Source organism: Oncorhynchus gorbuscha, unplaced genomic scaffold (assembly GCF_021184085.1).
Source record: "Oncorhynchus gorbuscha isolate QuinsamMale2020 ecotype Even-year unplaced genomic scaffold, OgorEven_v1.0 Un_scaffold_2337, whole genome shotgun sequence".
Classification (NCBI taxonomy): Eukaryota; Metazoa; Chordata; class Actinopteri; order Salmoniformes; family Salmonidae; genus Oncorhynchus; species Oncorhynchus gorbuscha.
Window position 1 is genome coordinate 3,389 of NW_025746881.1, and position 26,612 is coordinate 30,000.

Below are 26,612 nucleotides of genomic sequence, written 5' to 3' on the forward strand. Positions count from 1 at the left end.
CTGACTAGATAATACTGAGTTACCTGACTAGGTAATACTGAGTTACCTGACTAGATAATACTGAGTTACCTGACTAGATAATACTGAGTTACCTGACTAGATAATACTGAGTTACCTGACTAGATAATACTGAGTTACCTGACTGAGTTACCTGACTAGATAATACTGAGTTACCTGACTGGGTAATACTGAGTTACCTGACTAGATAATACTGAGTTACCTGACTAGATAATACTGAGTTACTGAGTTACCTGACTAGATAATACTGAGTTACTGAGTTACCTGACTGGGTAATACTGAGTTACCTGACTGGGTAATACCGAGTTACCTGACTAGATAATACTGAGTTACCTGACTGGGTAATACTGACCTGACCCACAAACCCCAGAATAGCCCATTGGCTGAATCGTCAACCAGCTCTGTTCCCCAGCCATCACCTGCTGTCCTACCTGCCTGGCTGTCCCCCATGGCTCCTAACCCTATATAGTGCACTAACTTTGACCAGAATCCTATGGGACCTGGCCAAAAGTAATGCACTATATTGGGAATAGGGTGCCATATTGGATACACCTGCTCTCTGTTTGCTCACATAATCCACTATCACACATCATCCACTACCACACATCATCCACTATCACACATCATCCACTATCACACATCATCCATTATCACACATCATCCACTATCACACATCATCCACTATCACACATCATCCACTACCACACATCATCCACTATCACACATCATCCACTACCGAACATCATCCACTACCAACATCATCCACTACCAACATCATCCACTACCGAACATCATCCACTACCGAACATCATCCACTACCACACATCATCCACTACCACACATCATCCACTACCACACATCATCCACTACCGAACATCATCCACTATCACACATCATCCACTATCACACATCATCCACTACCACACATCATCCACTACCACACATCATCCACTATCACACATCATCCACTACCACACATCATCCACTATCACACATCATCCACTACCACACATCATCCACTATCACATCATCCACTACCACACATCATCCACTACCACACATCATCCACTACCACACATCATCCACTATCACATCATCCACTATCACACATCATCCACTATCACACATCATCCACTATCACACATCATCCACTATCACATCATCCACTATCATATCATCCACTATCATATCATCCACTATCACACATTATCCACTATCACACATTATCCACTATCACACATTATCCACTATCACACATTATCCACTATCACACATTATCCACTATCACACATCATCCACTACAACATCATCCACTACCGAACATCATCCACTACCGAACATCATCCACTACCGAACATCATCCACTACCGAACATCATCCACTATCACACATCATCCACTACCACACATCATCCACTATCACACATCATCCGCTACCACACATCATCCACTATCACACATCATCCACTACCACACATCATCCACTATCATACATCATCCACTACCACACATCATCCACTATCACACATCATCCACTATCACACATCATCCACTATCACACATCATCCACTATCACACATCATCCACTACACACATCATCCACTACCACACATCATCCACTATCACACATCATCCACTACACACATCATCCACCACCACACATCATCCACTACCACACATCATCCACTATCACACGTTATCCACTATCACACGTCATCCACTATCACACATCATCCACTACCGAACATCATCCACTATCACACATCATCCACTACCACACATCATCCACCACCACACATCATCCACCACCACACATCATCCACCACCACACATTATCCACTATCACACATCATCCACTATCACACATCATCCACTACCGAACATCATCCACTATCACACATCATCCACTATCACACATCATCCACTATCACACATCATCCACTATCACACATCATCCATTATCACACATCATCCATTATCACACATCATCCACTATCACACTAGTATAAAATATCTCTAGTATAAAATATGTATTAAAATATATCTAGTATTAAAATATCTCTAGTATTAAAATATCTCTAGTATTAAAATATATCTAGTATTAAAATATATCTAGTATTAAAATATCTCTAGTATTAAAATATCTCTAGTATAAAATATCTCTAGTATTAAAATATCTATGTATTAAAATATCTATGTATTAAAATATCTCTAGTATTAAAATATCTCTAGTATTAAAATATCTCTAGTATAAAATATCTCTAGTATAAAATATGTATTAAAATATCTCTAGTATTAAAATATCTCTAGTATTAAAATATCTCTAGTATTAAATATGTATTAAAATATCTCTAGTATTAAAATATCTCTAGTATTAAATATCTCTAGTATTAAATATCTCTAGTATTAAATATGTATTAAATATCTCTAGTATTAACATATCTCTAGTATTAAATATCTCTAGTATTAAATATCTCTAGTATTAAATATCTCTAGTATTAAATATGTATTAAATATCTCTAGTATTAAATATCTCTGGTAAATACTTTACCTGGAACATCACAGTGAAGAAAACCACTATGATGGTTGTGGCCACGAAGTAGTCTTTAGCTGGGACCCGTTCTGCGTCCAGCAGCACCACCAAGGCAAACGCCACCGCCCCTCGCAGGCCACCGTACGACATCACCACCTGGTCGATCTTGTCCAATGGGACGAGGCGGAACCAGTTCAACACCCAGGTCTGCATGACCACACCTGAAAGAGATCAGAGAATCCAACAGCTACACTATAATACTTACCCCCCCACAGTATAAATGAAGTCATGCCAGTACATTCTCAGACTCATCATTGAGTACAGAGTACCATCTTGATTATTGATAAAGGGCGACAGATATTCAGACGCCTTTTGGAGTTAATTGAAGGAGTGATTACTTTATCATCTGTTTGGCATTAAAGGTTTTCTAGAGAGGCCCGATCACTGATAAAACACGCTGGATCCTCAAGAATCTGTTCTGTATCTGTGTGTAAAGCAAGCACCCTGACGAAAGGCTCTCCAGACAAGCACCCTGACGAAAGGCTCTTCAGAGAAGCACCCTGACGAAAGGCTCTTCAGACAAGCACCCTGCTGAAAGGCTCTTCAGAGAAGCACCTGACGAAAGGCTCTTCAGAGAAGCACCCTGACGAAAGGCTCTTCAGAGAAGCACCCTGACGAAAGGCTCGCTCAGACAAGCACCCTGACGAAAGGCTCTTCAGAGAAGCACCCTGACGAAAGGCTCTTCAGAGCAGCACCCTGACGAAAGGCTCTTCAGAGAAGCACCCTGACGAAAGGCTCTTCGGAGAAGCACCCTGACGAAAGGCTCTCAGAGAAGCACCCTGACGAAAGGCTCTTCAGAGAAGCACCCTGACGAAAGGCTCTTCAGAGAAGCACCCTGACGAAAGGCTCTTCAGAGAAGCACCCTGACGAAAAGCTCTTCAGAGAAGCACCCTGACGAAAGGCTCTTCAGAGAAGCACCCTGACGAAAGGCTCTTCAGAGAAGCACCCTGACGAAAGGCTCTTCAGAGAAGCACCCTGACGAAAGGCTCTCCCAGAGAAGCACCCTGACGAAAGGCTCTTCAGAGAAGCACCCTGACGAAAGGCTCTTCAGAGAAGCACCCTGACGAAAGGCTCTTCAGAGAAGCACCCTGACGAAAGGCTCTTCAGAGAAGCACCCTGACGAAAGGCTCTTCAGACAAGAATGTTGGTCAAATAAATTCACATTAAGGACAGAGAAGACTCCTCTCTTTGTGCTGCGTAGGTCCACTCTTACCTAGGGGGCTGCAATCCCTGATACATAGTAGTATAGTATTGAGATTCACATTCAGCTACGTGTAGAGTAACAACGCTAGATTCAATGTTTAGTAAGGCGGCACACCTACCCAGGGCCCTGAAGACGAAGATGAAGATGAGCGTACAGGAGATGAGTCCTGTGTCCCAGGCCCACTTAGACTTGTCCACGGCTGAGATGCCCAGGAAGATGAAGATGATGGTTTCGGCGATGCTGGCCAGGGTTTTCATCGTGTACTTCACCGTGGTACGAGATTTCTGGGATATGTTGGCCTCCACGTACTTGTTACAGCCGATACCACAGAACGTCATTCTGAAGGTGGAGAGAGAGAGAGACAGAGGACAGGTGAAGACCAGGGTCCAGATTCACAAAACACTTCTTAAATGCAAAACAATTAAGAAGTTCATAAGATAGCTCGTAAGTGCAATTCCTCAACAATATCTTAAGATTTTATGATTTTCTTACAAACTCCTCAAATATCTTTTTACGTATCTTCTTTAAGATGTTTGTTGCTAGGCAACCAATTTAGCTATCGAGCTAGCTAGCAATGGCAAAAAAATAATCAATACTTAATAAAATGATGAATACTTAAAATAATCAATATTTAAAATAATCAATACTGAAACTTTCAGATATATTTTCAGATATATTTTGAATTATGTACAATTGATTTTCATGAGCTGTTTTCTCTCACTGCCCAGAGTTTAAGACAATGGTTGAGCTATCTTGGAATTTAAAAATATTTCCAACAAACTTTATTTTCAAGAATATAATTTTTAAACTTTTTGCTAAAGGAGAAACATAAGAAAACAGCTAAAGAGAATTTCCAATAACCTTTTTGAGGAATAGCAACTTTGCTGAACTTTCTTCTAAAGTCTATAGTTAAGAGAAAAACATGGCAGTTTAGAAGACATTCCTTCTAAAGAGGGTTTAGAGAATCTGAGCACAGGGCCTCAACCAGGGCTTGAGTTTGAGTGAAGTCCGGAAGAGGACATTTTTGAAAATTGAAGCTCATTTACTGCATTTCTATACAATTTAAAACCTTTTTTTAAATGCTATTTGGAGAACAACAAAACAAGCCAAAATGACCCCGGCCATTATCACCTTGGCTGCTGTAGGTTCCTTCACCTCAGTCCATCTACAAACACACAGCCTGTTAGTTATACAATCTACCTACCTCAGTCCATCTACAAACACACAGCCTATTAGCTATACAATCTACCTACCTCAGTCCATCTACAAACACACAGCCTGTTAGTTATACAATCTACCCACCTCAGTCCATCTACAAACACACAGCCTGTTAGCTATACAATCTACCCACCTCAGTCCATCTACAAACACACAGCCTGTTAGTTATACAATCTACCCACCTCAGTCCATCTACAAACACACAGCCTGTTAGCTATACAATCTACCCACCTCAGTCCATCTACAAACACACAGCCTGTTAGTTATACAATCTACCCACCTCAGTCCATCTACAAACACACAGCCTGTTAGCTATACAATCTACCCACCTCAGTCCATCTACAAACACACAGCCTGTTAGCTATACAATCTACCCACCTCAGTCCATCTACAAACACACAGCCTGTTAGCTATACAATCTACCCACCTCAGTCCATCTACAAACACACAGCCTGTTAGTTATACAATCTACCTACCTCAGTCCATCTACAAACACACAGCCTGTTAGCTATACAATCTACCTACCTCAGTCCATCTACAAACACACAGCCTGTTAGTTATACAATCTACCCACCTCAGTCCATCTACAAACACACAGCCTGTTAACTATACAATCTACCCACCTCAGTCCATCTACAAACACACAGCCTGTTAACTATACAATCTACCCACCTCAGTCCATCTACAAACACACAGCCTGTTAGCTATACAATCTACCCACCTCAGTCCATCTACAAACACACAGCCTGTTAGCTATACAATCTACCCACCTCAGTCCATCTACAAACACACAGCCTGTTAGCTATACAATCTACCCACCTCAGTCCATCTACAAACACACAGCCTGTTAGTTATACAATCTACCCACCTCAGTCCATCTACAAACACACAGCCTGTTAGCTATACAATCTACCTACCTCAGTCCATCTACAAACACACAGCCTGTTAGCTATACAATCTACCTACCTCAGTCCATCTACAAACACACAGCCTATTACCTATACAATCTACCTACCTCAGTCCATCTACAAACACACAGCCTGTTAGCTATACAATCTACCTACCTCAGTCCATCTACAAACACACAGCCTGTTAGCTATACAATCTACCCACCTACCTCAGTCCATCTATAAACACACAGCCTATTAACTATACAATCTTACCTACCTACCTCAGTCCATCTACAAACACAGCCTGTTGGATATACAATCTACCTACCTACCTCAGTCCATCTATAAACACACAGCCTGTTAACTATACAATCTACCCACCTACCTCAGTCCATCTACAAACACACAGCCTGTTAGCTATACAATCTACCCACCTACCTCAGTCCATCTACAAACACAGCCTGTTGGATATACAATCTACCTACCTACCTCAGTCCATCTACAAACACACAGCCTGTTAGGTATACAATCTACCCACCTACCTCAGTCCATAAACACACAGCCTGTTAACTATACAATCTACCCAGCTACCTCAGTCCATCTACAAACACAGCCTGTTGGATATACAATCTACCTACCTCAGTCCATCTACAAACACACAGCCTGTTAGTTATACAATCTACCTACCTCAGTCCATCTACAAACACACAGCCTGTTGGATATACAATCTACCTACCTCAGTCCATCTACAAACACACAGCCTGTTGGATATACAATCTACCTACCTCAGTCCATCTACAAACACACAGCCTGTTGGATATACAATCTACCTACCTCAGTCCATCTACAAACACAGCCTGTTGGATATACAACTGTAATGTTATGAAGGGGAGATATGAAACATGATTCACACTGACACGTAGCATCAGTGATGAAACAAAAACCTATTACATGTTTACAACTGTATTGTTTGGATGTTGGTTGTATTTTAATGTAGGTCTATAGGGAAGATAGGTCCTGTGGAGATGTTCATATTGTAACATACAGTGGTTGTATTGTAATGTAGGTCTATAGGGAGGATAGGTCCTGTTGAGGTGTTCATATTGTAACATACAGTGGTTGTATTGTAATGTAGGTCTATAGGGAGGATAGGTCCTGTTGAGGTGTTCATATTGTAACATACAGTGGTTGTATTGTAATGTAGGTCTATAGGGAGGATGGGTGTTCATATTGTAACATACAGTGGTTGTATTGTAATGTAGGTCTATAGGGACGATGGGTCCTGTGGAGATGTTCATATTGTAACATACGGTGGTTGTATTGTAATGTAGGTCTATAGGGAGGATAGGTCCTGTTGAGATGTTCATATTGTATTGTAATGTAGGTCTATAGGGAAGATAGGTCCTGTGGAGATGTTCATGTTGTAACATACAGTGGTTGTATTGTAATGTAGGTCTATAGGGAGGATAGGTCCTGTGGAGGTTCTAATGTAGGGGAAGATAGGTCCTGTGGAGATGTTCATGTTGTATTGTAATGTAGGTCTATAGGGAGGATAGGTCCTATTGAGATGTTCATATTGTAACATACAGTGGTTGTATTGTAATGTAGGTCTATAGGGAGGATAGGTCCTATTGAGATGTTCATATTGTAACATACAGTGGTTGTATTGTAATGTTGGTATATACACACACCCATATACATGTAGCCGCTGACACAGGTGTGTGCCTTTCCAAATCATGTCCAATCAATTGAATTTACCACAGGTGGACTCCAATCAGAAGTAACATCTCAAGGATGATCAATGGAAACAGGATGCACCTGAGATCAATTTAGAGTCTCATAACAAAGGGTCTGAATACTTATGTAAATAAGGTATTTCAGTTTTTGATTTGATACATTTGCATTTTTTTCCTTCTTGCTTTGTCATAATGGGTTATTGTGATGTCATAATGGGTTATTGTGATGTCATTATGGGGTATTGTGATGTCATAATGTGTTATTGTGTGTAGATTACTGAGGAACATGTTTTATTTAATCCATTTTAGAATAAGGATGTAACGGAATAAAATGTGGAACATGTCAAGGGTCTGAATACTTTCTGGAGGCACTGACACACACACACACACACACACACACACACACACACACACACACACACACACACACACACACACACACACACACACACACACACACACACACACACACACACACACACACACACACTAATGACAGCAGAATAAAAAAATATCATAGAAAAATGAAGTGAGTTTAAATGCAACATATTTTTTGAGTACAGACCAAACACATGTTCTGTGGTGATTTCTGGAACACATATTAAAGATGTACTCACGACAAGATGGCGGACAGAGAGAAGAGCTCAGCGGTGAGGTAGGCCAGGTAGACCATGAGGAACACCAATAGAGGCTCAATGATGCGGACCTTCTTGGTGAAACGTGTGATGAAGGCTAGGAGAGCAGCAAAGATAAGACCCACCATGGTCCCCCCAATACTGACGATGAGGAATGAGGCTGAAGAGGGAGAGGAGGGAGAGAAGGATGAAGATGGGGAGGAGGAGGAGGAGCAGGAAGGGTGGAGGGAGACAGGGAGGAAGGGGAGAGGGGTGGAGGAAGATGGGGAGACAGGGAGGAAGAGGAGAAAGGATGAGGAAGAGGTGGAGGAGGAAGGGTGGAGGGAGACAGGGAGGAAGAGGAGAGGGGTGGAGGAAGATGGGGAGACAGGGAGGAAGAGGAGAAAGGATGAGGAAGATGGGGAGGTGGAGGAGGAAGGGTGGAGGGAGACGGGGAGGAGGAGGAAGGGTGGAGGGAGACGGGGAGGAGGGAGACGGGGAGGAGGAGGAAGGGTGGAGGGAGACGGGGAGGAGGAGGAAGGGTGGAGGGAGACAGGGAGGAAGAGGAGAGGGGTGGAGGATGATGGGGAGACATGGAGGAAGAGGAGAAGGGATGAGGAAGATGGGGAGGTGGAGGAGGAAGGGTGGAGGGAGACAGGGAGGAAGAGGAGGGGGTGGAGGAAGATGGGGAGGTGGAGGAGGAAGGGTGGAGGGAGACAGGGAGGAAGAGGAGGGGGTGGAGGAAGATGGGGAGGTGGAGGAGGAAGGGTAGAGGGAGACAGGGAGGAAGAGGAAGATGGGGAGGAGGAGGAAGTGTGGGGGAGACAGGGAGGAAGAGGAGTGAGGAGGGAGGTGGAAGTGTGGGGGGAGACAGGGAGGAAGAGGAGTGAGGAGGGAGGTGGAAGTGTGGGGGAGACAGGGAGGAAGAGGAGTGAGGAGGTGGAAGTGTGGGGAGACAGGGAGGAAGAGGAGTGAGGAGGAGGTGGAAGGGTGGAGGGAGACAGGGAGGAAGGGGGAGGAGGAGGAAGAGGAGTGAGGAGGAGGTGGAAGGGTGGAGGGAGACAGGGAGGAAGAGGGGGAGGAGGAGGAAGAGTAGAGGGAGAGAGGGAGGAGGAAGAGAGGAGGCACAGGGGACGTGGGAGAGTCTTTAGGTTCAGAGACAGGAAATCAGGAGAGGTCTACAGACTACAGCTAACACAGACTACAGCTAACACAGACTACAGCTAAACACAGACTACAGCTAAACACAGACTACAGCTAAACACAGACTACAGCTAAACACAGACTACAGCTAAACACAGACTACAGCTAACACAGACTACAGCTAACACAGACTACAGCTAACACAGACTACAGCTAACACAGACTACAGCTAAACACAGACGACAGCTAAACACCAGAACTCATCCTCACCCACTCCTTTGAAATAGTCAGCTGTCTGAACATTCTCAGGGCCCACCTCCACGAAGGACATGTACACCTTATACAACACCTGCGGAGGAGGAGACATGACATCATCAGGAGATTGTCTTTGTAACTCTCTCCATAACACAATGCATTCTCTATACAGGTGGGTGCTACTTATTGGTAGTGCAGAGCACACTGCAGGTCTGGGGCTGGTTATAACCCTGATCTACTATTAAAGACTGGTTATAACCCTGATCTACTATTAAAGACTGGTTATAACCCTGATCTACTATTAAAGACTGGTTATAACCCTGATCTACTATTAAAGGCCTGGGGCTGGTTATAACCCTGATCTACTATTAAAGGCTGGTTATAACCCTGATCTACTATTAAAGGCTGGTTATAACCCTGATCTACTATTAAAGGCTGGTTATAACCCTGATCTACTATTAAAGGCTGGTTATAACCCTGATCTACTATTAAAGACTGGTTATAACCCTGATCTACTATTAAAGACTGGTTATAACCCTGATCTACTATTAAAGGCTGGTTATAACCCTGATCTACTATTAAAGGCTGGTTATAACCCTGATCTACTATTAAAGGCCTGGGGCTGGTTATAACCCTGATCTACTATTAAAGACTGGTTATAACCCTGATCTACTATTAAAGACTGGTTATAACCCTGATCTACTATTAAAGACTGGTTATAACCCTGATCTACTATTAAAGGCCTGGGGCTGGTTATAACCCTGATCCACTATTAAAGACTGGTTATAACCCTGATCTACTATTAAAGACTGGTTATAACCCTGATCTACTATTAAAGGTCTGGGGCTGGTTATAACCCTGATCTACTATTAAAGACTGGTTATAACCCTGATCTACTATTAAAGGCTGGTTATAACCCTGATCTACTATTAAAGACTGGTTATAACCCTGATCTACTATTAAAGGCTGGTTATAACCCTGATCTACTATTAAAGACTGGTTATAACCCTGATCTACTATTAAAGGCTGGTTATAACCCTGATCCACTATTAAAGACTGGTTATAACCCTGATCCACTATTAAAGGCTGGTTATAACCCTGATCTACTATTAAAGGCTGGTTATAACCCTGATCCACTATTAAAGGCTGGTTATAACCCTGATCTACTATTAAAGACTGGTTATAACCCTGATCTACTATTAAAGGCCTGGGGCTGGTTATAACCCTGATCTACTATTAAAGACTGGTTATAACCCTGATCTACTATTAAAGGCTGGTTATAACCCTGATCTACTATTAAAGACTGGTTATAACCCTGATCCACTATTAAAGACTGGTTATAACCCTGATCCACTATTAAAGACTGGTTATAACCCTGATCTACTATTAAAGACTGGTTATAACCCTGATCCACTATTAAAGGCCTGGGGCTGGTTATAACCCTGATCTACTATTAAAGACTGGTTATAACCCTGATCTACTATTAAAGACTGGTTATAACCCTGATCTACTATTAAAGGCTGGTTATAACCCTGATCTACTATTAAAGACTGGTTATAACCCTGATCTACTATTAAAGACTGGTTATAACCCTGATCTACTATTAAAGACTGGTTATAACCCTGATCTACTATTAAAGGCTGGTTATAACCCTGATCTACTATTAAAGACTGGTTATAACCCTGATCTACTATTAAAGACTGGGGCTGGTTATAACCCTGATCTACTATTAAAGACTGGTTATAACCCTGATCTACTATTAAAGGCTGGTTATAACCCTGATCTACTATTAAAGACTGGTTATAACCCTGATCTACTATTAAAGGCCTGGGGCTGGTTATAACCCTGATCTACTATTAAAGGCCTGGGGCTGGTTATAACCCTGATCCACTATTAAAGACTGGTTATAACCCTGATCTACTATTAAAGACTGGTTATAACCCTGATCTACTATTAAAGGCTGGTTATAACCCTGATCCACTATTAAAGACTGGTTATAACCCTGATCCACTATTAAAGGCCTGGGGCTGGTTATAACCCTGATCTACTATTAAAGACTGGTTATAACCCTGATCTACTATTAAAGACTGGTTATAACCCTGATCCACTATTAAAGACTGGTTATAACCCTGATCTACTATTAAAGACTGGTTATAACCCTGATCCACTATTAAAGGCCTGGGGCTGGTTATAACCCTGATCCACTATTAAAGGTCTGGGGCTGGTTATAACCCTGATCCACTATTAAAGACTGGTTATAACCCTGATCTACTATTAAAGGCCTGGGGCTGGTTATAACCCTGATCTACTATTAAAGTCTGGTTATAACCCTGATCTACTATTAAAGACTGGTTATAACCCTGATCTACTATTAAAGGCCTGGGGCTGGTTATAACCCTGATCTACTATTAAAGTCTGGTTATAACCCTGATCTACTATTAAAGACTGGTTATAACCCTGATCTACTATTAAAGACTGGTTATAACCCTGATCCACTATTAAAGGCTGGTTATAACCCTGATCTACTATTAAAGACTGGTTATAACCCTGATCTACTATTAAAGGCCTGGGGCTGGTTATAACCCTGATCTACTATTAAAGTCTGGTTATAACCCTGATCTACTATTAAAGACTGGTTATAACCCTGATCTACTATTAAAGACTGGTTATAACCCTGATCTACTATTAAAGACTGGTTATAACCCTGATCCACTATTAAAGACTGGTTATAACCCTGATCTACTATTAAAGGCTGGTTATAACCCTGATCTACTATTAAAGGCCTGGGGTTGGTTATAACCCTGATCCACTATTAAAGACTGGTTATAACCCTGATCTACTATTAAAGACTGGTTATAACCCTGATCTACTATTAAAGGCCTGGGGCTGGTTATAACCCTGATCTACTATTAGACTGGTTATAACCCTGATCTACTATTAAAGTCTGGTTATAACCCTGATCTACTATTAAAGACTGGTTATAACCCTGATCTACTATTAAAGACTGGTTATAACCCTGATCTACTATTAAAGACTGGTTATAACCCTGATCCACTATTAAAGACTGGTTATAACCCTGATCCACTATTAAAGACTGGTTATAACCCTGATCCACTATTAAAGACTGGTTATAACCCTGATCCACTATTAAAGACTGGTTATAACCCTGATCTACTATTAAAGGCTGGTTATAACCCTGATCTACTATTAAAGGCTGGTTATAACCCTGATCTACTATTAAAGGCTGGTTATAACCCTGATCCACTATTAAAGGTCTGGGGCTGGTTATAACCCTGATCTACTATTAAAGGCCTGGGGCTGGTTATAACCCTGATCTACTATTAAAGGCTGGTTATAACCCTGATCTACTATTAAAGACTGGTTATAACCCTGATCTACTATTAAAGGCCTGGGGCTGGTTATAACCCTGATCTACTATTAAAGGCCTGGGGCTGGTTATAACCCTGATCCACTATTAAAGGCTGGTTATAACCCTGATCTACTATTAAAGGCTGGTTATAACCCTGATCTACTATTAAAGGCCTGGGGCTGGTTATAACCCTGATCTACTATTAAAGGCTGGTTATAACCCTGATCTACTATTAAAGACTGGTTATAACCCTGATCTACTATTAAAGGCTGGTTATAACCCTGATCTACTATTAAAGACTGGTTATAACCCTGATCTACTATTAAAGACTGGTTATAACCCTGATCTACTATTAAAGACTGGTTATAACCCTGATCTACTATTAAAGGCCTGGGGCTGGTTATAACCCTGATCTACTATTAAAGGCTGGTTATAACCCTGATCTACTATTAAAGACTGGTTATAACCCTGATCCACTATTAAAGGCCTGGGGCTGGTTATAACCCTGATCTACTATTAAAGACTGGTTATAACCCTGATCTACTATTAAAGACTGGTTATAACCCTGATCTACTATTAAAGACTGGTTATAACCCTGATCTACTATTAAAGGCCTGGGGCTGGTTATAACCCTGATCTACTATTAAAGACCTGGGGCTGGTTATAACCCTGATCTACTATTAAAGACTGGTTATAACCCTGATCTACTATTAAAGACTGGTTATAACCCTGATCTACTATTAAAGACTGGTTATAACCCTGATCTACTATTAAAGGTCTGGGGCTGGTTATAACCCTGATCTACTATTAAAGACTGGTTATAACCCTGATCCACTATTAAAGGCCTGGGGCTGGTTATAACCCTGATCTACTATTAAAGGCCTGGGGCTGGTTATAACCCTGATCTACTATTAAAGGCCTGGGGCTGGTTATAACCCTGATCTACTATTAAAGACTGGTTATAACCCTGATCTACTATTAAAGGCCTGGGGCTGGTTATAACCCTGATCTACTATTAAAGACCTGGGGCTGGTTATAACCCTGATCTACTATTAAAGGCTGGTTATAACCCTGATCTACTATTAAAGACTGGTTATAACCCTGATCCACTATTAAAGGCCTGGGGCTGGTTATAACCCTGATCTACTATTAAAGACTGGTTATAACCCTGATCTACTATTAAAGACTGGTTATAACCCTGATCTACTATTAAAGACTGGTTATAACCCTGATCCACTATTAAAGACTGGTTATAACCCTGATCTACTATTAAAGACTGGTTATAACCCTGATCTACTATTAAAGGCCTGGGGCTGGTTATAACCCTGATCTACTATTAGACTGGTTATAACCCTGATCTACTATTAAAGTCTGGTTATAACCCTGATCTACTATTAAAGACTGGTTATAACCCTGATCTACTATTAAAGACTGGTTATAACCCTGATCTACTATTAAAGACTGGTTATAACCCTGATCCACTATTAAAGACTGGTTATAACCCTGATCCACTATTAAAGACTGGTTATAACCCTGATCCACTATTAAAGACTGGTTATAACCCTGATCCACTATTAAAGACTGGTTATAACCCTGATCTACTATTAAAGGCTGGTTATAACCCTGATCTACTATTAAAGGCTGGTTATAACCCTGATCTACTATTAAAGGCTGGTTATAACCCTGATCCACTATTAAAGGTCTGGGGCTGGTTATAACCCTGATCTACTATTAAAGGCCTGGGGCTGGTTATAACCCTGATCTACTATTAAAGGCTGGTTATAACCCTGATCTACTATTAAAGACTGGTTATAACCCTGATCTACTATTAAAGGCCTGGGGCTGGTTATAACCCTGATCTACTATTAAAGGCCTGGGGCTGGTTATAACCCTGATCCACTATTAAAGGCTGGTTATAACCCTGATCTACTATTAAAGGCTGGTTATAACCCTGATCTACTATTAAAGGCCTGGGGCTGGTTATAACCCTGATCTACTATTAAAGGCTGGTTATAACCCTGATCTACTATTAAAGACTGGTTATAACCCTGATCTACTATTAAAGGCTGGTTATAACCCTGATCTACTATTAAAGACTGGTTATAACCCTGATCTACTATTAAAGACTGGTTATAACCCTGATCTACTATTAAAGACTGGTTATAACCCTGATCTACTATTAAAGGCCTGGGGCTGGTTATAACCCTGATCTACTATTAAAGGCTGGTTATAACCCTGATCTACTATTAAAGACTGGTTATAACCCTGATCCACTATTAAAGGCCTGGGGCTGGTTATAACCCTGATCTACTATTAAAGACTGGTTATAACCCTGATCTACTATTAAAGACTGGTTATAACCCTGATCTACTATTAAAGACTGGTTATAACCCTGATCTACTATTAAAGGCCTGGGGCTGGTTATAACCCTGATCTACTATTAAAGACCTGGGGCTGGTTATAACCCTGATCTACTATTAAAGACTGGTTATAACCCTGATCTACTATTAAAGACTGGTTATAACCCTGATCTACTATTAAAGACTGGTTATAACCCTGATCTACTATTAAAGGTCTGGGGCTGGTTATAACCCTGATCTACTATTAAAGACTGGTTATAACCCTGATCCACTATTAAAGGCCTGGGGCTGGTTATAACCCTGATCTACTATTAAAGGCCTGGGGCTGGTTATAACCCTGATCTACTATTAAAGGCCTGGGGCTGGTTATAACCCTGATCTACTATTAAAGACTGGTTATAACCCTGATCTACTATTAAAGGCCTGGGGCTGGTTATAACCCTGATCTACTATTAAAGACCTGGGGCTGGTTATAACCCTGATCTACTATTAAAGGCCTGGGGCTGGTTATAACCCTGATCCACTATTAAAGACTGGTTATAACCCTGATCTACTATTAAAGACTGGTTATAACCCTGATCTACTATTAAAGGCCTGGGGCTGGTTATAACCCTGATCCACTATTAAAGGCCTGGAGTTGGTTATAACCCTGATCCACTATTAAAGGCTGGTTATAACCCTGATCCACTATTAAAGGCCTGGGGCTGGTTATAACCCTGATCCACTATTAAAGGCCTGGGGCTGGTTATAACCCTGATCTACTATTAAAGGCCTGGGGCTGGTTATAACCCTGATCCACTATTAAAGACTGGTTATAACCCTGATCTACTATTAAAGACTGGTTATAACCCTGATCCACTATTAAAGACTGGTTATAACCCTGATCTACTATTAAAGGCCTGGGGCTGGTTATAACCCTGATCTACTATTAAAGGCTGGTTATAACCCTGATCTACTATTAAAGGCCTGGGGCTGGTTATAACCCTGATCCACTATTAAAGACTGGTTATAACCCTGATCTACTATTAAAGGCCTGGGGCTGGTTATAACCCTGATCCACTATTAAAGACTGGTTATAACCCTGATCTACTATTAAAGACTGGTTATAACCCTGATCCACTATTAAAGACTGGTTATAACCCTGATCCACTATTAAAGACTGGTTATAACCCTGATCCACTATTAAAGGCCTGGGGCTGGTTATAACCCTGATCTACTATTAAAGGCCTGGGGCTGGTTATAACCCTGATCCACTATTAAAGGCCTGGAGTTGGTTATAACCCTGATCAACTATTAAAGGCTGGTTATAACCCTGATCCACTATTAAAGGCCTGGGGCTGGTTATAACCCTGATCCACTATTAAAGGCCTGGGGCTGGTTATAACCCTGATCCACTATTAAAGGCCTGGAGTTGGTTATAACCCTGATCCACTATTAAAGGCTGGTTATAACCCTGATCCACTATTAAAGACTGGTTATAACCCTGATCCACTATTAAAGACTGGGGCTGGTTATAACCCTGATCCACTATTAAAGGCTGGTTATAACCCTGATCTACTATTAAAGGCCTGGGGCTGGTTATAACCTTGATCCACTATTAAAGGCCTGGAGCTGGTTATAACCCTGATCCACTATTAAAGGCTGGTTATAACCCTGATCCACTATTAAAGACTGGGGCTGGTTATAACCCTGATCTACTATTAAAGGCCTGGGGTTGGTTATAACCCTGATCCACTATTAAAGTCTGGTTATAACCCTGATCTACTATTAAAGACGGGTTATAACCCTGATCTACTATTAAAGGCCTGGGGCTGGTTATAACCCTGATCCACTATTAAAGGCTGGTTATAACCCTGATCCACTATTAAAGACTGGGGCTGGTTATAACCCTGATCCACTATTAAAGGCTGGTTATAACCCTGATCTACTATTAAAGGCCTGGGGCTGGTTATAACCCTGATCCACTATTAAAGGCCTGGAGTTGGTTATAACCCTGATCCACTATTAAAGGTTGGTTATAACCCTGATCCACTATTAAAGGTTGGTTATAACCCTGATCCACTATTAAAGGCTGGTTATAACCCTGATCTACTATTAAAGGCCTGGGGTTGGTTATAACCCTGATCCACTATTAAAGGCTGGTTATAACCCTGATCCACTATTAAAGTCTGGTTATAACCCTGATCTACTATTAAAGGCCTGGGGTTGGTTATAACCCTGATCCACTATTAAAGGCTGGTTATAACCCTGATCCACTATTAAAGGCCTGGGGCTGGTTATAACCCTGATCCACTATTAAAGGCCTGGGGCTGGTTATAACCCTGATCCACTATTAAAGGCCTGGGGCTGGTTATAACCCTGATCCACTATTAAAGGCCTGGGGTTGGTTATAACCCTGATCCACTATTAAAGGCCTGGGGTTGGTTATAACCCTGATCCACTATTAAAGGCTGGTTATAACTCTGATCCACTATTAAAGGCTGGTTATAACCCTGATCCACTATTAAAGGCCTGGGGTTGATTATAACCCTGATCCACTATTAAAGGCCTGGGGTTGATTATAACCCTGATCCACTACTAAAGGCCTGGGGTTGATTATAACCCTGATCCACTACTAAAGGCCTGGGGTTGGTTATAACCCTGATCCACTATTAAAGGCCTGGGGCTGGTTATAACCCTGATCTACTATTAAAGGCTGGTTATAACCCTGATCCACTATTAAAGGCTGGTTATAACCCTGATCCACTATTAAAGGCTGGTTATAACCCTGATCCACTATTAAAGGCCTGGGGCTGGTTATAACCCTGATCTACTATTAAAGGCTGGTTATAACCCTGATCTACTATTAAAGGCCTGGGGTTGGTTATAACCCTGATCCACTATTAAAGGCTGATTATAACCCTGATCTACTATTAAAGGCTGGTTATAACCCTGCTCCACTATTAAAGGCTGGTTATAACCCTGATCCACTATTAAAGGCTGGTTATAACCCTGATCCACTATTAAAGGCTGGTTATAACCCTGATCCACTATTAAAGGCTGGTTATAACCCTGATCCACTATTAAAGGCTGGTTATAACCCTGATCCACTATTAAAGGCTGGTTATAACCCTGATCCACTATTAAAGGCCTGGGACTGGTTATAACCCTGATCCACTATTAAAGGCTGGTTATAACCCTGATCCACTATTAAAGGCCTGGGGTTGGTTATAACCCTGATCCACTATTAAAGGCCTGGGGTTGGTTATAACCCTGATCCACTATTAAAGGCCTGGCACAGCATCTCAGAGTACAAGTGCCGATCTAAGATCAGTTTAGCCTCGGATCTAGGATCAGCACTCCTACTCTGAAACGGTTGATCCATGTACAGGCGCTGTGGAGAAACAGACCAGGAACAGACAGAAGGTAGCTGCAGAACAGAACGATGAGGGAACCTGTAAGTCTATATGAAAACGTTAAATCCATCCTACTACCGAGTACAAGTGCTGATCTAGGATCAGTTTAGCCTAGGATCTAGGATCAGTTTAGCCTAGGATCTAGGATCAGTTTAGCCTAGGATCTAGGATCAGTTTAGCCTAGGATCTAGGATCAGTTTAGCCTAGGATCTAGGATCAGTTTAGCCTAGGATCTAGGATCAGTTTAGCCTAGGATCTAGGATCAGTTTAGCCTAGGATCTAGGATCAGTTTAGCCTAGGATCTAGGATCAGTTTAGCCTAGGATCTCGGATCAGTTTAGCCTAGGATCTAGGATCAGTTTAGCCTAGGATCTAGGATCAGTTTAGCCTAGGATCTAGGATCAGTTTAGTCTAGGATCTACATTTACATTTACATTTAAGTCATTTAGCAGACGCTCTTAGGATCAGTTTAGCCTAGGATCTCGGATCAGTTTAGCCTAGGATCTAGGATCAGTTTAGCCTAGGATCTAGGATCAGTTTAGCCTAGGATCTAGGATTAGTTTAGCCTAGGATCTACATTTACATTTACATTTAAGTCATTTAGCAGACGCTCTTAGGATCAGTTTAGCCTAGGATCTCGGATCAGTTTAGCCTAGGATCTAGGATCAGTTTAGCCTAGGATCTAGGATCAGTTTAGCCTAGGATCTAGGATCAGTTTAGCCTAGGATCTACATTTACATTTACATTTAAATCATTTAGCAGACGCTCTTAGGATCAGTTTAGCCTAGGATCTCGGATCAGTTTAGCCTAGGATCTAGGATCAGTTTAGACTAGGATCTAGGATCAGTTTAGCCTAGGATCTAGGATCAGTTTAGCCTAGGATCTAGGATCAGTTTAGCCTAGGATCTAGGATCAGTCTAGGATCTAGGATCAGTTTAGCCTAGGATCTAGGATCAGTTTAGCCTAGGATCTAGGATCAGTCTAGCCTAGGATCTAGGATCAGTCTAGCCTAGGATCTAGGATCAGTCTAGGATCTAGGATCAGTTTAGCCTAGGATCTAGGATCAGTTTAGCCTAGGATCTAGGATCAGTTTAGCCTAGGATCTAGGATCAGATTAGCCTAGGATCTAGGATCAGTTTAGCCTAGGATCTACATTTACATTTACATTTAAGTCATTTAGCAGACGCTCTTAGGATCAGTTTAGCCTAGGATCTCGGATCAGTTTAGCCTAGGATCTAGGATCAGTTTAGCCTAGGATCTAGGATCAGTTTAGCCTAGGATCTACATTTACATTTACATTTAAGTCATTTAGCAGACGCTCTTAGGATCAGTTTAGCCTAGGATCTCGGATCAGTTTAGCCTAGGATCTAGGATCAGTTTAGCCTAGGATCTAGGATCAGTTTAGACTAGGATCTAGGATCAGTTTAGCCTAGGATCTAGGATCAGTTTAGCCTAGGATCTAGGATCAGTTTAGCCTAGGATCTAGGATCAGTTTAGCCTAGGATCTACATTTACATTTAAGTCATTTAGCAGACACTCTTAGGATCAGTTTAGCCTAGGATCTCGGATCAGTTTAGCCTAGGATCTAGGATCAGTTTAGCCTAGGATCTAGGATCAGTTTAGCCTAGGATCTAGGATCAGTTTAGCCTAGGATCTAGGATCAGTCTAGGATCTAGGATCAGTTTAGCCTAGGATCTAGGATCAGCACTCCTACTCTGAAACGGTTGATCCATACAGACGACAGTGGTTGGCGTCAGCGCTCTGCTCTTCTGCAGTTCAACCTTCCCGTAAACCAACATACGACTGGCTCTCTCTTCTCACAAAGCAAAGTAGCAACACTGTACAAGCAGAGGGCCTGACATCCTAGGTTAGATCCCAAATAGCACCCTATTTTCAAAGTCAGTGCACTACTTCGGGTCAAAAGTAGTGCACTTAAAAAAAGGGGATAGGGTGCCATAGGGCTCTGGTCTAAAGTAGTGCACTATATATAGGGAATAGGGTTCCATAGGGCTCTGGTCTAAAGTAGTGCACTATGTAGGGAATAGGGTGCCATAGGGCTCTGGTCTAAAGTAGTGCACTATATAGGGAATAGGGTTCCATAGGGCTCTGGTCTAAAGTAGTGCACTATAAAGGGAATAGGGTTCCATAGGGCTCTGGTCTAAAGTAGTGCACTATAAAGGGAATAGGGTTCCATAGGGCTCTGGTCTAAAGTAGTGCACTATAAAGGGAATAGGGTTCCATAGGGCTCTGGTCTAAAGTAGTGCACTATAAAGGGAATAGGGTTCCATAGGGCTCTGGTCTAAAGTAGTGCACTATAAAGGGAATAGGGTTCCATAGGGCTCTGGTCTAAAGTAGTGCACTATGTAGGGAATAGGGTTCCATAGGGCTCTGGTCTAAAGTAGTGCACTATATAGGGAATAGGGTTCCATAGGGCTCTGGTCTAAAGTAGTGCACTATATAGGGAATAGGGTTACATAGAGCTCTGGTCTAAAGTAGTGCACTATATAGGGAATAGGGTTCCATAGGGCTCTGGTCTAAAGTAGTGCACTATATAGGGAATAGGGCTCTGGTCTAAAGTAGTGCATTATATAGGGAATAGGGCTCTGGTCTAAAGTAGTGCACTATATAGGGAATAGGGCTCTGGTCTAAAGTAGTGCACTATATAGGGAATAGGGTTCCATAGGGCTCTGGTCTAAAGTAGTGCACTATATAGGGAATAGGGCTCTGGTCTAAAGTGGTGCACTACAAAAGGGGCAAGGGTTCCATTTGGGACGGAGGCCCTCCTCTCCGGGTGACGGCGTTAACTTCACAACTCACTGGGACCAAAAGAGTTAAAGACCATAGAAACTTAAAGAGAGACCGAACGACAACAAGTCGGCTGTGTTGGGCTGATACATCAGAGAACAAAGAGATATGAGAGAGGTTGTTTAAAGCACTAGAATGTTACTGTGTTCAACAACAACAACAACAACAACGTGAATAGACATTCTAATGTGTCTAACGGCCGACTACGACAGAAACCCAAGAGCAAAGCTGCTTACATTTCTCATCAAATAAGCCTGAGCTTGAGACCTGGGGGGCGGAGTACAGTTTACCAGACCTGGGGGAAGGAGTACGGTTTACCAGACCTGGGGGGAAGGAGTACGGTTTACCAGACCTGGGGGGAAGGAGTACGGTTTACCAGACCTGGGGGGGTAACGGAGTACGGTTTACCAGACCTGGGGGAAGGAGTACGGTTTACCAGACCTGGGGGAAACGGAGTACGGTTTACCAGACCTGGGGGGGAGAGTACGGTTTACCAGACCTGGGGGGGGGAGTACGGTTTACCAGACCTGGGGGGGAGTACGGTTTACCAGACCTGGGGGAAACGGAGTACGGTTTACCAGACCTGGGGGGGAGAGTACGGTTTACCAGACCTGGGGGGGGGGGGAGTACGGTTTACCAGACCTGGGGGGGAGTACGGTTTACCAGACCTGGGGGGGGGTACGGTTTACCAGACCTGGGGGAAGGAGTACAGTTTACCAGACCTGGGGTGGGGGAAGGAGTACAGTTTACCAGACCTGGGGTGGGGAAGGAGTACGGTTTACCAGACCTGGGGGGGAGGAGTACGGTTTACCAGACCTGGGGGGGGGAGTACGGTTTACCAGACCTGGGGGGAAGGAGTACGGTTTACCAGACCTGGGGGGAGGAGTACGGTTTACCAGACCTGGGGGGAAGGAGTACGGTTTACCAGACCTGGGGGGGGAGGAGTACGGTTTACCAGACCTGGGGGAAACGGAGTACGGTTTACCAGACCTGGGGAAACGGAGTACGGTTTACCAGACCTGGGGGAAACGGAGTACGGTTTACCAGACCTGGGGGAAACGGAGTACGGTTTACCAGACCTGGGGGGGAAACGGAGTACGGTTTACCAGACCTGGGGGGGGGGACGGAGTGCGGTTTACCAGACCTGAGGGGGAAACGGAGTACGGTTTACCAGACCTGGGCGGGGGAAAGGAGTACGGTTTACCAGACCTAGGGGGGAGGAGGGAAACGGAGTACGGTTGGTGTTCCATATAGTGTTGGTGTTCTATATAGTGTTGGTGTTCTATATAGTGTTGGTGTTCTATATAGCGTTAGTGTTCTATATAGTGTTGGTGTTCTATAGAGTGTTGGTGTTCTATATAGTGTTGGTGTTCTATATAGTGTTGGTGTTCTATATAGTGTTAGTGTTCTATAGAGTGTTGGTGTTCTATAGAGTGTTGGTGTTCTATATAGTGTAGGTGTTCTATATAGTGTTGGTGTTCTATATAGTGCTGGTGTTCTATATAGTGCTGGTGTTCTATATAGTGCTGGTGTTCTATATAGTGTTGGTGTTCTATATAGTGTTGGTGTTCTATATAGTGTTGGTGTTCTATATAGTGTTGGTGCTGGTGTTCTATATAGTGTTGGTGTTCTATAGAGTGTTGGTGTTCTATAGAGTGCTGGTGTTCTATAGAGTGTTGGTGTTCTATATAGTGTTGGTGTTCTATATAGTGTTGGTGTTCTATATAGTGTTGGTGTTCTATATAGTGTTGGTGTTCTATATAGTGTTGATGTTCTATATAGTGTTGGTGTTCTATATAGTGTTGGTGTTCTATATAGTGTTGGTGTTCTATATAGTGTTGGTGTTCTATATAGTGTAGGTGTTCTATATAGTGTAGGTGTTGGTGTTCTATATAGTGTTGGTGTTCTATATAGTGTTGGTGTTCTATATAGTGTAGGTGTTCTATATAGTGTAGGTGTTGGTGTTCTATATAGTGTTGGTGTTCTATAGAGTGTTGGTGTTCTATATAGTGTAGGTGTTCTATATAGTGTAGGTGTTGGTGTTCTATATAGTGTTGGTGTTCTATATAGTGTTGGTGTTCTATATAGTGTTGGTGTTCTATATAGTGTTGGTGTTCTATATAGTGTTGGTGTTCTATATAGTGTTGGTGTTCTATATAGTGTAGGTGTTCTATATAGTGTAGGTGTTGGTGTTCTATATAGTGTTGGTGTTCTATATAGTGTTGGTGTTCTATATAGTGTAGGTGTTCTATATAGTGTAGGTGTTGGTGTTCTATATAGTGTTGGTGTTCTATATAGTGTTGGTGTTCTATATAGTGTTGGTGTTCTATATAGTGTAGGTGTTCTATATAGTGTAGGTGTTGGTGTTCTATATAGTGTTGGTGTTCTATATAGTGTTGGTGTTCTATATAGTGTTGGTGTTCTATATAGTGTTGGTGTTCTATATAGTGTTGGTGTTCTATATAGTGTTGGTGTTCTATATAGTGTAGGTGTTGGTGTTCTATATAGTGTTGGTGTTCTATATAGTGTAGGTGTTCTATATAGTGTAGGTGTTCTATATAGTGTTGGTGTTCTATATAGTGTTGGTGTTCTATATAGTGTTGGTGTTCTATATAGTGTTGGTGTTCTATATAGTGTAGGTGTTGGTGTTCTATATAGTGTTGGTGTTCTATATAGTGTTGGTGTTCTATATAGTGTTGGTGTTCTATATAGTGTTGGTGTTCTATATAGTGTTGGTGTTCTATATAGTGTTGGTGTTCTATATAGTGGTGGTGTTCTATATAGTGTTGGTGTTCTATAGAGTGTTGGTGTTCTATATAGTGTTGGTGTTCTATATAGTGTTGGTGTTCTATATAGTGTTGGTGTTCTATATAGTGTTGGTGTTCTATATAGTGTAGGTGTTCTATATAGTGTTGGTGTTCTATATAGTGTTGGTGTTCTATATAGTGTTGGTGTTCTATATAGTGTTGGTGTTCTATATAGTGTAGGTGTTCTATATAGTGTAGGTGTTGGTGTTCTATATAGTGTTGGTGTTCTATAGAGTGTTGGTGTTCTATATAGTGTAGGTGTTCTATATAGTGTAGGTGTTGGTGTTCTATATAGTGTTGGTGTTCTATATAGTGTTGGTGTTCTATATAGTGTTGGTGTTCTATATAGTGTTGGTGTTCTATATAGTGTTGGTGTTCTATATAGTGTTGGTGTTCTATATAGTGTAGGTGTTCTATATAGTGTAGGTGTTGGTGTTCTATATAGTGTTGGTGTTCTATATAGTGTTGGTGTTCTATATAGTGTAGGTGTTCTATATAGTGTAGGTGTTGGTGTTCTATATAGTGTTGGTGTTCTATATAGTGTTGGTGTTCTATATAGTGTTGGTGTTCTATATAGTGTAGGTGTTCTATATAGTGTAGGTGTTGGTGTTCTATATAGTGTTGGTGTTCTATATAGTGTTGGTGTTCTATATAGTGTTGGTGTTCTATATAGTGTTGGTGTTCTATATAGTGTTGGTGTTCTATATAGTGTTGGTGTTCTATATAGTGTAGGTGTTGGTGTTCTATATAGTGTTGGTGTTCTATATAGTGTAGGTGTTCTATATAGTGTAGGTGTTCTATATAGTGTTGGTGTTCTATATAGTGTTGGTGTTCTATATAGTGTTGGTGTTCTATATAGTGTTGGTGTTCTATATAGTGTAGGTGTTGGTGTTCTATATAGTGTTGGTGTTCTATATAGTGTTGGTGTTCTATATAGTGTTGGTGTTCTATATAGTGTTGGTGTTCTATATAGTGTTGGTGTTCTATATAGTGTTGGTGTTCTATATAGTGTTGGTGTTCTATAGAGTGTTGGTGTTCTATATAGTGTTGGTGTTCTATATAGTGTTGGTGTTCTATATAGTGTTGGTGTTCTATATAGTGTTGGTGTTCTATATAGTGTAGGTGTTCTATATAGTGTTGGTGTTCTATATAGTGTTGGTGTTCTATATAGTGTTGGTGTTCTATATAGTGTTGGTGTTCTATATAGTGTAGGTGTTCTATATAGTGTAGGTGTTGGTGTTCTATATAGTGTAGGTGTTGGTGTTCTATATAGTGTTGGTGTTCTATATAGTGCTGGTGTTCTATATAGTGTTGGTGTTCTATATAGTGTTGGTGTTCTATATAGTGTTGGTGTTCTATATAGTGTAGGTGTTCTATATAGTGTAGGTGTTCTATATAGTGTTGGTGTTCTATATAGTGTTGTGAGGTGTGTTTTAATAAGGGCTGCTGGGCGTGATCGTGAGGGTAATCGTGATCGCTCTCTAAATCCTGGGTACTTTACCAAAATTCATATAAACAAAAGGAGCTTGTTGTGGCAGGTTTAGTGGGTTGGCTCGGGCCAAACATAGAAATGAGAGGGGGAGAGAGGGGGAGAGAAGAGGGGGAGAGAGAAGAGAGACAGAGAGACAGAGAGAGAGAGAGAGAAGAGAGGGGGAGAGAGGGGGAGAGAAGAGAGGGGGAGAGAGAGAGAGAGAGAGAGAGAAGAGAGGGGGAGAGAGGGAGAGAGAGAGAGAGAGAGAGAGAGAGAGAGAGAGAGAGAGAGAGAGAGAGAAGAGAGGGGGAGAGAGAGAGAGAGAGAGAAGAGAGGGGGAGAGAGAGAGAGAGAGAGAGAGAGAGAGAAGAGAGGGGGGAGAGAGAGAGAGAGAGAGGGAGAAGAGAGAGAAGAGAGGGGGACAGAGACAGAGACAGAGAGAGAGAGAGAGAGAGAGAGAGAGAGAGAGAGAGAGAGAGAGAGAGAGAGAGAGAGAGAGAGAGAGAGAGACAGAGAGAGAGAGAGAGGGAGAAGAGAGAGAAGAGAGGGGGACGGAGAAGAGAGAGAAGAGAGGGGGGACAGAGACAGAGACAGAAGAGAGAGAGAGAGAGAGAGAGAGAGAGAGAGAGAGAGAGAGAGAGAGAGAGAGAGAGAGACAGAGAGACAGAGAGACAGAGAGACAGAGAGACAGAGAGACAGAGAGACAGAGAGACAGAGAGACAGAGAGACAGAGAG

At 42.0% G+C, this 26,612-nt stretch overlaps 1 protein-coding gene across 1 annotated transcript in view; it reads right to left on the bottom strand.

Annotated features, from left to right (window-relative positions):
* Window positions 1–1,662: 1,662 nt before the first annotated feature.
* The window catches only part of LOC124025670 (sodium/hydrogen exchanger 5-like), a 66,283-nt gene continuing 41,333 nt past the window's right edge, over window positions 1,663–26,612 (bottom strand). The window contains exons 5-9 of the mRNA XM_046339010.1: window positions 9,686–9,764; window positions 8,276–8,453; window positions 3,933–4,153; window positions 2,569–2,771; window positions 1,663–1,686 (exon numbers count right to left, since the gene is read on the bottom strand). Of these exons, the coding sequence (XP_046194966.1) occupies window positions 1,663–1,686; window positions 2,569–2,771; window positions 3,933–4,153; window positions 8,276–8,453; window positions 9,686–9,764 (705 nt within the window). The remainder of the gene's footprint in view (window positions 1,687–2,568; window positions 2,772–3,932; window positions 4,154–8,275; window positions 8,454–9,685; window positions 9,765–26,612) is intronic.